This window comes from Simochromis diagramma, unplaced genomic scaffold (assembly GCF_900408965.1).
Source record: "Simochromis diagramma unplaced genomic scaffold, fSimDia1.1 OVJJ01000304.1, whole genome shotgun sequence".
NCBI lineage: Eukaryota > Metazoa > Chordata > Actinopteri > Cichliformes > Cichlidae > Simochromis > Simochromis diagramma.
In genome coordinates this window covers 2,575,533-2,591,893 of record NW_024387030.1, presented here as the reverse complement: position 1 = coordinate 2,591,893, position 16,361 = coordinate 2,575,533, and the positions used below count along the sequence as shown (strand labels likewise).

General features: G+C 38.7%; 1 protein-coding gene across 1 annotated transcript in view; it reads right to left on the bottom strand.

The window, feature by feature from the left end:
* The window catches only part of babam2 (BRISC and BRCA1 A complex member 2), a 111,195-nt gene that overhangs the window by 70,090 nt on the left and 24,744 nt on the right, over nt 1-16,361 (bottom strand). The window contains exons 5-6 of the mRNA XM_040042274.1: nt 5,472-5,666; nt 2,375-2,449 (exon numbers count right to left, since the gene is read on the bottom strand). Coding sequence (XP_039898208.1) covers nt 2,375-2,449; nt 5,472-5,666 — 270 coding nt within the window. The remainder of the gene's footprint in view (nt 1-2,374; nt 2,450-5,471; nt 5,667-16,361) is intronic.

The window sequence follows — 16,361 nt, the reverse complement described above, 5'->3', positions numbered from 1 at the left end:
AAGTCAGTGAAATCCGTAACACTAAATTATATCTTGGTTCAAACATTACTGATTTTAACAATCAGTGAATCATGTAATGGCACAAAGCAATAGGTGTAAAATATTAGTAACAGCTAACTTAGGGGAGGTCAGCCAGCTCACTGTAATGAAACATGTATCAAGTACTGGTAGCTTTGCCATGTCCAAGTCTGCTTTGGTGCCACGATAACGACACTCAGACACACAATATACCCTGGACTCTCAGATGCTGTAGACGAGCTGGAAGTCTGGAAGCTTCACACAAACATGAAAGAAACGCTGACTTCCGCAGAGTTAACTATCACGTTTTTTTCTCTTGAAGTTATTCAGAGCATCTGCACATGTAAACAAATGAATCCATTAAATCACACATAATATAAACCGTTTACTCCAAAATATTCAATCATGAAAAAAAATGCATGCATGCAATCACAGTCAGCGACCCACAAGCCGAGGATAGCTGGAAACGTTGTGTTGGTGTACTATATTTACACACAGAATGATGTAAACAAAGAGTTATCCAGTGGAAAAAAAGAGCATGGGTGAAGTTCAGTTTAACTAATTTGTGATTCCAATGCTTCTTCTTGTGAGGAATACATAGGCCATGTCTGTCTCCTCTGTAAAAGCACAGAATTACATCAAGTGCATGAACGTGCATTGCACAAAAAGCAATCAACTTGAACTAATCGCACAACAACTGCCAAACTGAAAATTCAGGTCATCTATTTGGCGTACAGTACACTGATGTTCTTAGAGTCCAGCCTATACGCAGCATAATCCCGTTCCTCTTTTTTAATGCGTAGGTGGACAAGGTGTGGGCTGATGTTCATTACTTTCCTCTCTGCGAGTCGATACTCTTCCTTAGTCTTCAAGTGCTCCCTCGGTGATGCTATGTATACCCTAGCTGCCAAATACAGCATTATACCAAGCGTGTGTGTGTCTGTCTGTGTGTGTGTGTGCTCTCACATGTAGAGAAGAGAAAATGATAAGATGAGGGTGACAGGAATACTCATCTACATCCAAGATTTGGTCTATAATAACATATGTAAATATGAAAGAGAGTTCTTTGACAATATTGTTTCTCTGCTACAGAGCTACCACCACCCACTGGTGAAAGGTGTCAGTGTGTGCCCAGCTTCTGTAAATGACAGGAAGCATGTTGTTAAAAAAATGTCACCAACAGTGCTCTCTCAAGGGCTGAACCTAGAAGCTTTCCTGCCTCAAGACATGCGAGGACCAAAAAAAAAAAAAATCCACCATCACTGGTAATGTGAAATATGACTTTGGATGAGACCAGTCTCAGGGCTTCAGGTCTGACAGACATGGGGGGGATGACAAAGGATGATGCTGGTTGTTGTTTCCCTTATGTTTCCAATCACACAAACAGAGGCCGGGCTGAAAAAGGCCAGAGAGCCTCAGCCTCCTCAGCCGGCAGGCGGTTCAAAATCAGGGGACAGAGTGAAAAGAGAACTAAGATGAGGGAGAGTGAGAGAGGGGTAAAGGCAATCAGAGAGAGAGAGAGTGAGAGAGAGTGAGAGAGAGCTAAGCTGCCTGCAGACACCACGCGGCTCAGAGCAGATCGACAGTGACGGCTGGCTGATTAGTCAACTCGCAGCCCCCAAGACTGAAGTCTGCGTGCACGCACACACATGCAGAGCTGCACTGGAGTTCATTTAAATAAATCCAGCTTTTATCAGTACTCAAAACACATGCGCACACACCTAAACAAATGGATACTCATGACACCTGAAGGAGGCTCATGCAGTAACCTTGAGTCTGTGTATGCAGGGCTTGAATTTCAGTGCAAGATTGTGGGTATTTCATATTTTACGACTGATTCCTGCACACATAAAATTCTCTAGCCTAACATATAAACATAATTATGATGACTGCCCAGAAGTGCTGCAGAGGTAGACCGATATCCGTCCTGGACAACACCTTGTGCACTGCCTACAAAGCCTGTAAGGTCCATCTGCTGTTTCTAGGCATCTTGCTACCATCCGCAAAAATCTCAAATTTAAGAAGCTGAGACATACTCTGGATGCCATCAACTTTGAGCTGGGGAGTAATTTCTGACACAAATATGTTGTTTAATTCACCTGCTAAACAATTCTTAAGACCACCTTCTTTAATCTGTGTGTTATCATCAAAATTAAAAATGACAATCCTTATGAAATTGATGTTATTAACCTTCACTCTCAGCGTTATCAGGTAAAAGGTGAGGCAACAGTCTAAAAACACATTTCAGTCACTCACAGCAATAAAAGGAGCTCAATTGTAAAAAGAAAAGAACAGAGGAGACAATGGAGACAAGAGTGAAGAAAGCCATTAAACAATATCCTTCAGAATTAATTACCTTAAGGAGATAGATGGGGATGTTGCTGAAGTCCACGGGGAGTTTAAGAAGGAAACGAGCAGAAAACTCTCCTGTCTGGGGGGTGAAAAAAAAGGTAAATTGTATTTCATGGAGTAGATATTTTATAATTCTTGCTTTTTCATATCAGTACTGAATGGACTAATACTGACTTAGTACTCTTGCTATGGTTTAACAGATGTGACATGTGACTTAAATACAAGAAAAAATAAAGTTTTCAGATGAATACAGTCCTGAAAAACTAAGTACACACTTACTGCTTCTATAGGAATTAGAGGGTAAGAAGCAGCCAGGTACTGATATGAACTAGATGAACTGATTAAATGAAAGTAAGCATCTGTACAAAAGCAGAGGTTTTATGAGCTTGCTGGTCTTCAGCATTCAGATGTGTGTTAAAGAAATGCCACAGTTTTCCTAAGAGTGGAAAATTGCAAAAGATCCAAGAACTCCAACTCTCGAGACCTCAGTCAGTGAGTTAAATGCTAAAAACAAAAAACAATGAACAAGAATGGCCATACGCCACATTTGGTGAAAATCTGACACAGCATGTCAGCAAAAACATCTCATATCAACTCTCAAGCACAGTGCAGAGAGGTGAGAAAGCAGAGGTGTTGATTTGGGATTATTTTGCAGCCCCTGGACCTGTTAATGAATCGACCACATACTCCTTTGTATACTTAAGTATTCTAGAGACAAATGTAAGCTGCCCTTAGCCGTTTTGTGAAAGCTAAAGCTTTTAAAGCAACCCAGTCAAAGACGAGACTGCAACTTGACTAAAGGGCTGTGATGGGACAATTTCTCTGTAACAATGCGAAAGACTAGACAAGACATACAGAAAAAAAATCACTTCAGGATATTGCTGCCAATAGTAGTTTAACAAGTTGCTAAATTATGGGGGCTATGTAGTTTTTCCTGGGACTGTAGACCTCTAAGTTGGGAGGTTTTTTTTCCTCCCTCATTTGCTCTAATTTGTACATTTTTCCCCCATTACACGGCCTCACAGATGATAAAATTCAGTCCATATTTTCTCTTTTTCCATTTCTTGGAATAAGACATGTTCCCCACACAAAATTAAACTAATGATGTTTGCATCTGTAACCATGTTTTAAAAAATAAACTTTTTAAAACACGGGACACTCTTGTTCTTTAAAGTTCCAAACTAATTAAAATATCTTACCTGAATTATCTGATGTGTCGCTGTGACATAGTGACCGCAACAATACAACACTTGTTTGGCTTATTTCTTTCAATGGCTTCATCAAACTACATTTTATTTAAAATAATACCAACACTGTATTCGAAGTGTTATATGTTATATGCAAATTTATGCAGTATGATGTTCCAAGGCCAAACACTGAATCTAAATGTACAACCTGTGGTGTAAGCAGAGAACTGGTTTGGTTATTTCCACTGTACTTTCAGATAATGTCTTCACACAAGAAAACAGAAAAATAAGAATTACCTGAAAATCTGTAATAGCACAAAAAGCACACAGTTCTGACTTTTATGCACTGGAGCAGAGTCTTATTACCTGATGTTTTCCCTGAGGCTATGTGTAGTTAGAGATCCAGACACATGAAAAAGTATGAAATTGCGGAAAGTACAAGTGTCTACGTGTTTTCAGATTGTGTTTGCCTGTAATTGTGACCAAGATGATGGTAACAAAAATTGCAAACATTTCTGTCTTCCTGTCTTGTGTTTACTCATTGACCAACATATTTTAGTTATTTTTTCCACACGTGTTGCCTACAGTCTGAGGCACACGTGAGAATATGATCTTTAATTTCTCGTAATATCCTCATTTGTATTTGCTGTTTGCTGAAGGGCCATCAGTTCCACTAATGGCGTGTGCACTTAAGTGGCTTTTGATTATTCAGTATTGTTAAATAAAATCTTGTGTAAGTGTACCGCTGGGAGCGGTCTGTTGGCTGCTGAGGTCATGTGACGTCAAATGAGCAAAAGATAGGCCCTGGAATGCAGAACTCTTAAATACAGGAAATGTCGAAATATCTTGTTTATTTCACTTGACATTTGCATTAGCTATTTGGTTATTTCGTGTTTGATTGTGCAAGTTAAAACAACTATTAAACTAACTATAATTTGTTAGCATTTGCTTCCCTTGTGTGTCAAAGTCAGTCTAGTCAGGCACTGTAAAAGTTCCCCTCTGTTTCTTGTCTGTTGGGTCCGTTTTGATCAGCCTGGTCTGAGTTTATTTTGCTAGAGTGTTATGTTACGCTGGCATTTTAACTTGAGTGTAGTTCTGTTTATTTGACCTTCTTCAGATCCCAGAGCAATTATCTGACTTTTTCTACGTTTCTTTATAAAGAGCTTTTGAGTTAAATAAAATATATTTGCTTTAAGACCTAATTGTACTTGTCGTGCCTAGCCAGCTCAGTCCCTCAGAGTGACGGGCAGAATAACGACTACCCTCTCCACTTGCACTCCAAGGTGGAGTCTGAGCCTGTCCACCTAACAAGAGATTTGCTGGACAGGCAGCTTCATATATTGTTTACTTATTTACTTGCAATTAAAATACTTGCTGAGGAGTGCCTAAAAAAAGGTATAATTTTATAATCCTTTTAAGCATGGGTGTTCCTGCTTTCACACGCACTAACATGTGTACACAAATGCACACTGCCAAAAATATAGTTTAATTCTGTGGGAGGAATGAGTTCACAGAGATATAAGAAAAGAGGTTAGAATATTGCACCATTTAAGATTCACAACGGTTTAGTTTCTTAGTGCAAGAGTATAATGGCCAAGATGGGCAGCAGTTTAATCAAATACACATAATTTTGTGCATAAGACACAAAATAAGTTTAAATCAATACACAAGATCAAAACATCCAGATTTTAAACTTCAAAATTAAGAATGTGCTAATAAAGTCAGAAAGGGTTAACTGTCACAGCTCTCTTAGGCCAAACAGAGAAAATAATACAGACCAACAACTGTGTTGTAAATAAGAATATACCAGTGGAAACCTTTCCGCTGTGTTTCTTTTTAACTGCTACCACGCAACTCTTGTTTTCTTAAGAGGCAAAAACTTCACAATCACAAAATCCATAAACAGGAGCTTACCCAGCTGTTCTTGCGTCCAGCATAAATCTCCATGTTGCGGCCGTAGTTGGGGTCTTCCAGCAGGCTGTCATACTCAAAGAGCAGTCTGGAGCTCTCACGCAGACGCAGGCACTGGTAGTGATGGTACTGCTGGATGAGCTCCTTCACCAGCTGGAGCAGACATTCAGGATTCCCAGCATCCCAGTGGACCAAGTGCTGAAGCAGACACCAGAGATGGTATGTCAGTAAAGATAACGGACAGCCCATCCATCAACAAGTCCATGTTAACATGTGAAGTCTGTACTCTAAGTACAGTGTTCCCGCGCTATAACGCGGTTCACCTTTCGCGGCCTCGCAGTTTCGCTGATTTTTTTGTGTGTGCAATTTTCCATGGTTTTTTTTGTTTTCTTTAAACAGCGCATTGTGTTCTGCATCCTGATTGGCTTTAGACCACTGTCAATCAATCTCGCGCCGTGTCTGCTGTACAGTACAGAATGCGTTGTCAGATTTATCTTTGATCGCTAGCAGTGTGACCCTGAAGTGCTGCACTGTATGTTTGGAAGTTTTCCCCCTAACAAACACAACACTGTCGACGAAACGTCGACACCTGCAGGTGCCTTTGGTTTCATTCTAAGATACTGGACTTATTTTTCCACGAAGGTTTGAACTTTGAAAGTGTTTAAACAAGAGAGAAAAGTGAGAAAACGTTCATGCCTGTCTGAGAACAGTGTATAAAGTGTGTAGTGAGGGTGTTTTACAGCCTTAAAACATCTATAATAATTCTAAAAAATAAAGTTGGCTACTTCGCGGATTTCACCTATCGCGGGTTATTTTTGGAACGTAACTCCCGCGATAAACTAGGGACCACTGTATATGCTATTTTGTTCATACAAATATTTAAAATGTGTTTATTTTGTAATACACATGATTGAAAATGATTGTTAAAGACATTCATATTTTAGAAAATCTTTCGTAGATAAAGGAATCAGTACAAGCATCATGATCATAAATAGGACCATTTAAAAAACAATTCCTGAATAAAATATAATGGGGTGATAAATGACCCAATTCATCCATTTTAGTTGCTAAAACAACTTGGTTGCTTGAGACCGTCAAAGCAACTGACCAAATAGCCATGCCTCATCATGTGATGGTGTAATAAGTCCAAATAAAATAATAATAATAATAACTTAGATTTGTATAGCACCTTTCAAGAAACCCAAATAAAAGTGAGAGTGTAGAGGACGAAAGGATCAAACAAGGGACTTTCATCCATGTTCAACGCGAAACCAAAAGTAAATGTGGAGTTATTATTTTTAGACAAAAGCATCTTTCATTTTCAGTCACTTAAAGAAAATATCTGTTGTCAAAGACAGTTTGGTTAAGGTGTTTTTGTGCTGCAAAACTCTCGGATCACAAAAACTTTGAAACTGTAGAATGTGGTCTTTTCATTTGGAAAAACTAACTATTTCCCATTACCTTGGGATAACACATAAGAAAACACATAAACTTCTTAGGTAACACAGATGTTTTGCCTCTATACTATGTATACTAAGTAATGCTGTAAGTAATGGCAATTTTGAGTCAGCAAAAACTCTGACAAGGCATAATAATGTCTTTATCCCCATATCCATCATATTTCATTTGCACACTCCTCAAATATATCAGGACAACCTGTTGGAAAATTATAGACTAGAGTATAGGTTATTTTGCAAGGAGCAATCATGGAGCGCATCAGGTAGTGCACTATATCTTCTCTCTCTGAAGGCTAATAGGAAGTATTTTGGAGCTCATGGTATTACAAGCATATATAGAAGTGGACGTCTAGTTTAATCCCTATTTGGGGTGAAGCATTGCTGTCAGCTAATCTCCAATTTTAGCAACATATTCCAAACTGGTTACAACAGCGTAAAATGTTGTTACCCAACTGAAAATAGTTGCATAGAGAAAGAAAATAATACTATTTGTATCAGTAAAGACAGACCTTAAGAACATGGTAGTGGGGAAAAAACTGGTTCATCTTGGAAAAAGGTTAGTTGCCTAATTCTGAAGAGCCTACTTCCCATTACAGATTGAGGAGGAAAGGGTTGTGCTAAAGGATGTCCTGTGGCCACATTTAAACTGATATGGAAAAGTACTGAGTCTGAACTGATGTACGTGTCACATTTCTGACCTCTGTTGCCACAATGATTGAAGATTTTGGATAACAAGGCAGTTTGTATTGTCAGGATGCATACAAGAGCCCAACCGCTTAATTTACTTATCTGATTTTACTACACCGATTAAATATCTGGTGTTTGAATAGATTAGATTTAGTACATGTCTAAATGCTCTGTTGTAAATCTCTCTTTCACCAAACTCAGTTTTAGTCATCACAAGCAGAACTTGACCCTTTGGGACCAATATGCAAATTTACAGGATGGGGCTACAACCATCTGCCACATGTGAGTGAGCAGAACCAACCAAACATGACCAACTGGTCTAATTCTACCAAATAAAATAAAATAAATTGCCCTTTTCCCCCCTCACTCTGAAAAAGAACCCAATCACTGATGCGCAAGGAATAAAACAATTAGAATTAATGTGAACAACACCGTGCAAAAATAAACAGCAGAAAACATGTCAGGTCTAATCAAGACAAATGGATGGCTGCGCTCTTGACAATGAATGTTGTGAGAGCTTTATAACAGAGATGCAAATCAAGACCAAAGCAAAGAAAAATAAATTACTGATTTAATGAGTCTACCTCATTGTCTGGACTGGAAAAGGCTGTGCGTGTTTAAAGAGATTCAAACGATAATTTAAAATTGCTCTTTGACGAGTGGCCATTTGCCACTTCTAGTTTTTACACAACTGCTGCCTTGTTCACAATCATCCAAGGTGATTAGATACAAGTCATTTTGGAAAAGGTAAGATTAAATCTGCCAGCGGGGAAACTTTTTCTCCCCAAAATATTTAACATGCAGACAATGAGGAGGGGAGGGAAAGGGGTCAAATGAACGTTTTGGTTTAAGGATGATGGCCGTCTCGTGCAGCCCCCTGGTCCTGAAAAGTGAAAGTGAGTCTCCATTCTGAAACTCATTCTCATTCTGAAAGTGAAATACTGCTGGCAGATTCAAATTGTGGATAAGTCAGAACCAAGTAATGCAACTTGATGACATAACCACACTGGCCCAAGTAAATGTGAAACTTCCCCAACCTAAATGATGAGCAAGCTGGAAAAGGATGCCTTTTCAGTGAGCACTGAGTAGGTGGAAGGATTAATAGGTGCTGGGAATGCCGTAACCGTTAACATGCATTATATTAAGGTATCAAAATCAGGATCTATTTGACTTGCATTAGCTTGTCTCCTCAACTGTCTGTCTCCCTCCTGGCAGTCCGGTGGAGAAGGCTTTCATTGTTTCACAGCAAACCACAGCCTCTTTTTGTCAAGGGAGGAGGAATGGCAAGGGCAGGCTAAACAGAGACGGTGACCTCATCGTCCTGACCCACCAGTGGTTACCAGCAATGCCGGGATTCCCGAAATAAGGGGGAGATGAAAACAAGGATGGGCATTGTCCAAAAGAGGCAGTCAGTGCCTAGGGGTAGGAGGGAGCTGAAACCGAGGAGAGACTGAGGAAGTGCTGTGTCAGGATTGTGACACAGAATATCAGCGAAGCTCCACTGAGGAGGGCGAGAGGGAGGGAGGAGGGATAGGAGGTGAGTGGGTAGGGAGAGAGGGAAAAAAAGAAGGCTAAAGAGCTCAGGCAAGCAGTCCAAGGACAAAGAAACTGGACTGAGCCTAGGAATTTATACTCCCTGTGATAGGTAATAATAAACATGTGAAGTAAACTCAGTGAGAGAAAAGTATTTTTTAATCAGTCTTAAGATTAGACAGCTGTGATGAACATACCACAGAACTGCTGTTGAGAAAAAGCAAAGCAATAAGACAGGCTATTTCACAGAAACACTCCCTCAGTAATTACAGTTAAGGTGCCCTCAAGCTTAGTACTTAACCTCTCCTTCAGTGGAGCTATTCATTGGCCAATGACACAAGGGCTGAGCTTCTGTTGGGTGGCTCCCAGGTAAAAGAGACTGCTGCTGAAAAGGTTGACTTTGCCCTGCATAAAACTGCTCTGTGCTCAGGCATTCATTTAGCTGGTTTTGTAAGGAACACTCCAAAGTGAAAATGATCATGGATACTACAAAGCTGCTACAGTTAATGTTATGAATATATGTCACAGTTTCTACCTGCCTCACCCCAAACGATCACGGCACATTGCTGTGCCTCCCTGAACCCAGTTCTGCTGGAGGTTTCTTCTTCTTAAAAGGGAGTTTTTCTTTCCCACTGTTGCCAAAGTGCTTGCTCATAATATGATCATATGATTGTTGGGTTTTTCTGTTTTCTTTGTATTATTGTAGGGTCTTTACCTTACAATATAGAGAGCCTGTTGTTGTAATTTCTGTGCAAAATTTGTTGCCCATAAAGCCTAAAAGTGTTTCAACACACGCACTTTCAACATTCTGAGCGAATCACTTTGGGTTTTTGTTTATAGTTGCCCTTTTGCACAAAATCATTTAATGCCCAGTCAGACTGGCTCAGATGTTTGTGTTCACACCAGCAGCTCCGCCTGGTATGCATGTTTGAAAATCATAGAAGTATATAAAAGATGAAAATAGCAACCTGGAGGTCACACAATGGTTTGTAAAGTCCCAGTACGAAGCCTCAGATGGAGCATTATTGTAGTCGGCATCTCTGTTTTTTGAGCCCAGGTATCACAAGCGAGGCATCGATGTGACTGAGAAACTGAGGGACTCTGCATTCTCAATTCTAAAGTATACACTGCTCCTTTTTTGACTCCAGTGGGGACCATAATTTGCGAAATGAGCACTTGAAACTGGTGATTGAAGCCAATAACCTCATCAGAAAAGTATTTACCAAAGTCACAAATCAAGGTAGCAGAGGACTGTTTTCCCATAGATTTCTAAACAACCAGATTTAGTTTTTCCATCCAGAGGATTCATCCTGTGAAGGCCATTGGAAATGACATTTTCAATGACATCTTTTAACCTTAGAAAACACATTGAAAGATGCTAAGATATTTCACTGGTGACCATGCTGCTTTGTTATACGTTTCATTGAAGTCGAATGTCAAAAGATCACCAATTTCAGTGGCAAACCTTTCAGTTGATGCTTCATAAAAGCTTTAAGCTGCTGGTGGTGCAAATGAATACTCAGGGAATCTAAACATTATATTCTTATGTTCTGGGGAAAAGCTGTAGCATATTTTAATGCACTCAGTCCACTTTAATCAAAAATTTTCACATTCATGGCATTCAAAATCTCACCAAAATATTATTCATGCAATGAGCAGAAATATATTTAACCGAGGTACTATAGTTGAGATAATTTAGACTGAATCAAAGTGTTAAACTAACTTATGGTCTGACCAACAAAGCATCCACTTGTCTTTGTCTCATATTGTTCGAATGTTCTGACTTTGAGTTAACAAGGTAGAGCTTGAATGCTGCAGAAAAACATTGGTCAAACATAGACGCAAGCAGAATGAAAAGCACTGAGCCAAAAAGCAATGTTCATGTGTTGCAATGTGTGTGTCTGTGTGTGTAGACATGAGAGTCTGTACAGACTCTTCACTGAATTGATTTTACACGCTCTGCTGAAGGCTGTGTGTGCCAAAAGAAATCTATGTGTATTTTTTTTTTTCATGAATAGGATAAGCCCTGCGGAAAATGTACAGATTTGATACATGGAAAAAAAAAAAAACCAGCAAAAAACAAAAGATGCAATAGTCACAATCTAGGCTATTTGAAAGCTAAGATTGAACATCTGATGAGATGAAGTGGGGGGAAAAAATCCATCTATATGCCCTCTAGATCAGTCTGTATGGAAGTCACACATCTTTCTTAGGGCTTTAACCACAGGGGGTAGCTATCATGGTCTCAACAATAGTCCCCAGTTCAATCTGGACCTTATAATCCAATTATTTTGTCACAACACAGTGGCTAAACCTGTGTCAAAAGATTAAGCCTAACCTTGGCTGATGATAAAACCAGTCACCTTTAATAAATAAAAATTGATACCTTCCATTTTTGAAAAGAGCTCATATCTGTAAAGGAAGCAATTTATAATCGTATTACCTTAAGATATTAGGATTTGATTCAATATCAATGTTAAAAACTGCAGATTAAAAATATATTGGATTAGCATTAGGATTTAGCATTTTGGAGGTATTCATGTGTCAGCGTGTCCAAGTCAATGCTGAAAATACAGTCAAAATAGCTTAGACATAAATATTATAGAACACTATGCCTTTTAAAAGAAAATGCTACTTCTTTCTGCCTATTGATTAATTTACTCAAATTACAGCTTGTTAAATTAAACGGGCAGTGTGTGGGTTTACGCATGAAAAAAAATGAAAAGAACAGCTTGTCCTTAAATTAAATCAAAGAGTCCATAAAGAGAACTTGCAATCCACGGGGCCTACTTTTAAAATAGTTGCTCCACAAACTGAGCTTCTGTTCTCTGAAATCTAACGTCTCAGCAGGAGGACCAGTAACTTTGATCTCTCTGGCAAAGAACGGTAATTTGAGAACGTTTCAAATATAGTATCAAATACATTTATCAGACTTCCACAGTTAACAAGCGGCACTTACACAAAAAATAAGATAAAAGTTGACCAAAGTCCTTTCCTGGAATGTCGACAAGTACTCTAATGTTTCGGTATTGTGGCCTTCATCAGAGGAAGGTTGTAACATCAGCGTGGTTGGAAAGTCGTGGCTATGATAAATTCTCACTATAAATCTATTTGTCAGCTTTTTGACAGGCTGCCTTGTTAGCTGTGGAACTTGATGATTTGATTTAGTATCTAAGGAACTGAGGGCTCAGTGAATCATCTTTTACTTCCAATAACAATCTATCTACAACATTATGGAAACCAATAGGTTTTAAGAGCTGAACGATGGCCGGGGATCAGGATTACATGATTTCCGGTTTTTGGCTCGAATCAGTGACTGGCCATTCAGTCTCATGTATATCCAATTATTAGCCAGTCTTCTCATGGATCTGCAACATGCGCAGAGCAGCACAGGAAATAGTCACATGCAGACAGTGCTTGCTAAATGTTTGTAACAACGAACATAATTATACACTTAAGACACCTTCACCTTGCTGAACATGGATATTTTAGGTAAAGGGGGTTGTACTGTAGGGATGGGAATTAATACGAATTTAGCGATTCCATTATCAATATCACTTATCCATTCTCTTTGGCTCATTATCACCATCATCTCTAAGCAGCACATCAAAGACATTACATTCATGCAAATAATTACAAGCTGTGTGGTCACATGTTTGTGAATGTTAGAGGTATTTCCTGTCTTTGTAGTGGTCAGTGTTGAGGTCATTACTCAAACAAAGTAAAGTAAAAAAGTTATTACACATTTTACACAAGACACTTTTCTTAAAAGTAACAAAGTACGTTTCTTAATTACACCAAGAAGAAAGACATTCGTTATACTACTCGTTATGTTACTTTCATGTTACTCTCTGAAATGATCTGAAACACACTCAGATGAAAACCAGCACATACTTAGCATTTACTCAGCTTTAACATCATTCTGGGTTCTAGGCTAGCTTAGGGTTCGCATGTTGTCTATGCAGGTGCTTGCAAAGAACTGAAGGTGTGTTAGCATTATAATGCAGTTGTTTTCATCCTGCAGCAGTCTCCACGTTACTATCACACTCTTGTTTTTTTGTGCAATAAAAACAAAGGTAATGTTCATATCCAACCTGTAGTCTGCACCACTATTTTCATCCTCTGACACACGAACTGAAATTAGCTGATTATAGCAAGAGTGCAAGAACCGATAAGCGGGATCGACAGGCAGGCAGACTAACAATCCCAAGGAACTGGACTTCTGGGAACATTCTCAGTTCCCATCCCTAGTGTATTGTAAGTCATTTTCAGTTAATTACCTTTTTCTTGTACCTCCCTCAGCAGGAGAGCTTTTTTTTTTTTTTTTAAGGGAGAACATTTTGTAACTTAAAGCAGTTTGGGGGAAACTGAAGTTCACTAATTTCTTTTATTATAAAAATAAAATGAATAAAAAGTTGACTTTCGTTTATGTAGTGCAAACAAGAAATCTGGAATGTGGAATAATCAGTTGAAGCCGGTCAAATTTAGAAAAGAATAAAAAATAATCTGAATTGGCTAATAAAATTATAACTGGGGCTGCTGACGCTAACATCAATTTTCTGCTTTCTGTACAGCCCATAAACTATACTTTAAAACTTCCAAGCTTACAAAAAAAAGAGCGTTTTCTCATGTTTTCCTGCTTCTATTGACTGTAGACAGATGACTCTACGGTTACAAAACAGTAAATCAAATGCTTCCCATTCGATCAAGATTAATTTAAGCACACTTTTACTTTAAAACTCTCATGTTTACTGCTAATTTCCAAATTTTAAAACAAAAACAATAATCTGATAAAATCCTGATCCACACACAGTGCCTGAACTAAAATGAATTCTTTCAGAAATAGGTGCAAAGGAAGCACTGTAGGAATATACAATATTAAAAACTAGTGTGTCTTTTAATATTTAAAGCATGTCAATTTGTTCTGATAGCCCCCCCAATAATCTAACCCTTTAAAGGGACAGCTCACCAAATGTTAAAAAGTTCTCCCTGGTGAGATAAATGGAAATAATTTGGCTGACAAGAAGGAATCTAAAACTATAACTCACATGTGATACTTAGAATCACTATTCAGCGTAGGAAGGCCCATTCTGAGCTAGGAAACCCAGTGTTTTCATTTTAATTTATCCAGCAATTAAAATAAAACTCCTTTATAAAAACTCTAGTGTCAGGCTCCATCTTATGCAGCACCTTACAAGCTGGGTTGTAACATATTACTCAAGAGAAACAACATAGTTCATATAATAACAGCAATCAGAGTATATTTGCCTGTGTAGCACAGTACATATGTTGAGCATAAGGAAAGAACTCAACAAAAAATAAGTGTTTTCCTTTAAGAACAAAATGTGCACCTAAATTGGGCATCTTCACACTGAATAGACCCAAGTTGACAGAATTATGTCTTCCTGTGCCATCCGTCTGTACCATCTTCGATCCAATATTTATCTTAGGCCAATAAGAGAGGGACTGGCATCTGAAAATGCAAGATAATTATATAGGCCAAGAGAAGATATTTGTTTTTACGTCTTAAATGTGATTTTTATAGATGCTGGCAACCTGATCCAATAAATCGCTGTAGACTTGAAAGTGTGAGGCATTAAAAAACTCCCAAGTATTAAATTAATCTCTGTTAGTCGCTAATTCAAGTGTGGGCTCACACCCTGTTTCGCCCCCGGAGAGTGCCAAGTGTAAGATCATGCTAAATTGCTCTTGTCATGTGTTGAAGACACTTGGCATTCTCAGCCCAGTGTATTTTCCTTCACTGTGATCTGTGCGGTTTGTGTCCAACACAGAGCAACTTGTTGACAGAAATAGCACTTTTCTGACTACTTTTAATGTGGTTCACCAATCCACCGTGAGGGCTGAGAGCGCTGTCCCATCTAAGTCTTGGCATTTGTTTCATACATCAGCTAGTGTTTAGGAATAGCCAGCACCCCTTTCCTTCATCAGTCTCTGGTTGCAAACAATACCCTGCACATGAAAAGCATTCCCAGACCTGTCAGTGAGCGCTGCCGATAATAAACTCCAATAAAAGCTGGAACCCATTATTCCCAAAAGCAGGAAGGAAGCGGGAGCAACAGTTGGTACACTATGCACAAGTTGACATAATGTAGCTTTATGGGCCATCTGAGTTTCTTTGTTAAAACAGTAACAGGGGACGAGTTGGAGCAGCAGATAGGAAGCGCTCATCAATGCTTGGCATGCAGTATTACCAGAGGGTAACGTGATGCTGGGAATGTTTCCTTTTCCTAGATGGGAGAACACTTAGATTGGCTTCACACTCCATTTTTTATGGGAGTTGTCCTGATACAATGCCTCATTGTGTAAGTCCTCATCTTCTCTCAGGAGTCTTAATTTTTTGGGAAGGTGGCCGGGGGGGCACACACACGTTTACACACATTCGTGTACATGTTTCTTATTGCTACTAAATAAAGTAAAAAGATTAAAACCAAGGCTAATCTATTCTGCACTTTTCCCTGAGCACAAAAATACGATGTAATCATAAAATGTCCTATTTTTAGGGATGCAATTTTCTGATACAGAGTACTGACCCGATCCCAGCTGGAAAAACACTGGTTACTTTATTTCAAATAAACAAATAATGCATCCATTCAAGCCTTTTGAAGAGTTTTGGTGATATTAACTATAAAATAGAAAGGTATGGAATACAGACTGTCTTAAAAAAAAAAAAAAAAAGAGTTTACGCTCTAGTTATGGTGACTGAAATTTGAGCATTTGATTAGTCCTGTTAATTAGCAATAATTATCTGGTATCTATAAGTGTAGCACACTAGCCAGGTTTGCAAGCTTTAATTGAAAAATATAAAGGTGACACTACACCCTATAATCCAAATACGGTCCCTTTAGCCTTTAGAAATCAACATGACAGTGACCAAAATGCTAACAATGAGGCTTCAAAACAAAAATCAATGTGTAATGTGGCTACATCCATTTTTATTTAGGTCTTTGGGTGAGTCACTTGTCCACTTTGGTGTTTTCACAATATTTATTGACAAATCAAAAAATATAGAATATTTTAAACACTTGTGCCTTCAGCCTTTCAAGTCCACAACCCCAGATTCTACTCAGGCATCTCTCTTGAATCTGTACAATGCCCGCAGCGTAAACAGTTAAACGCTTGCTCCAAATTAAAAGGGTGGAAAACAACAGTAATACACTGGTGAGTTACCTGTTTTACCAAAAGAGACCAACAGAAA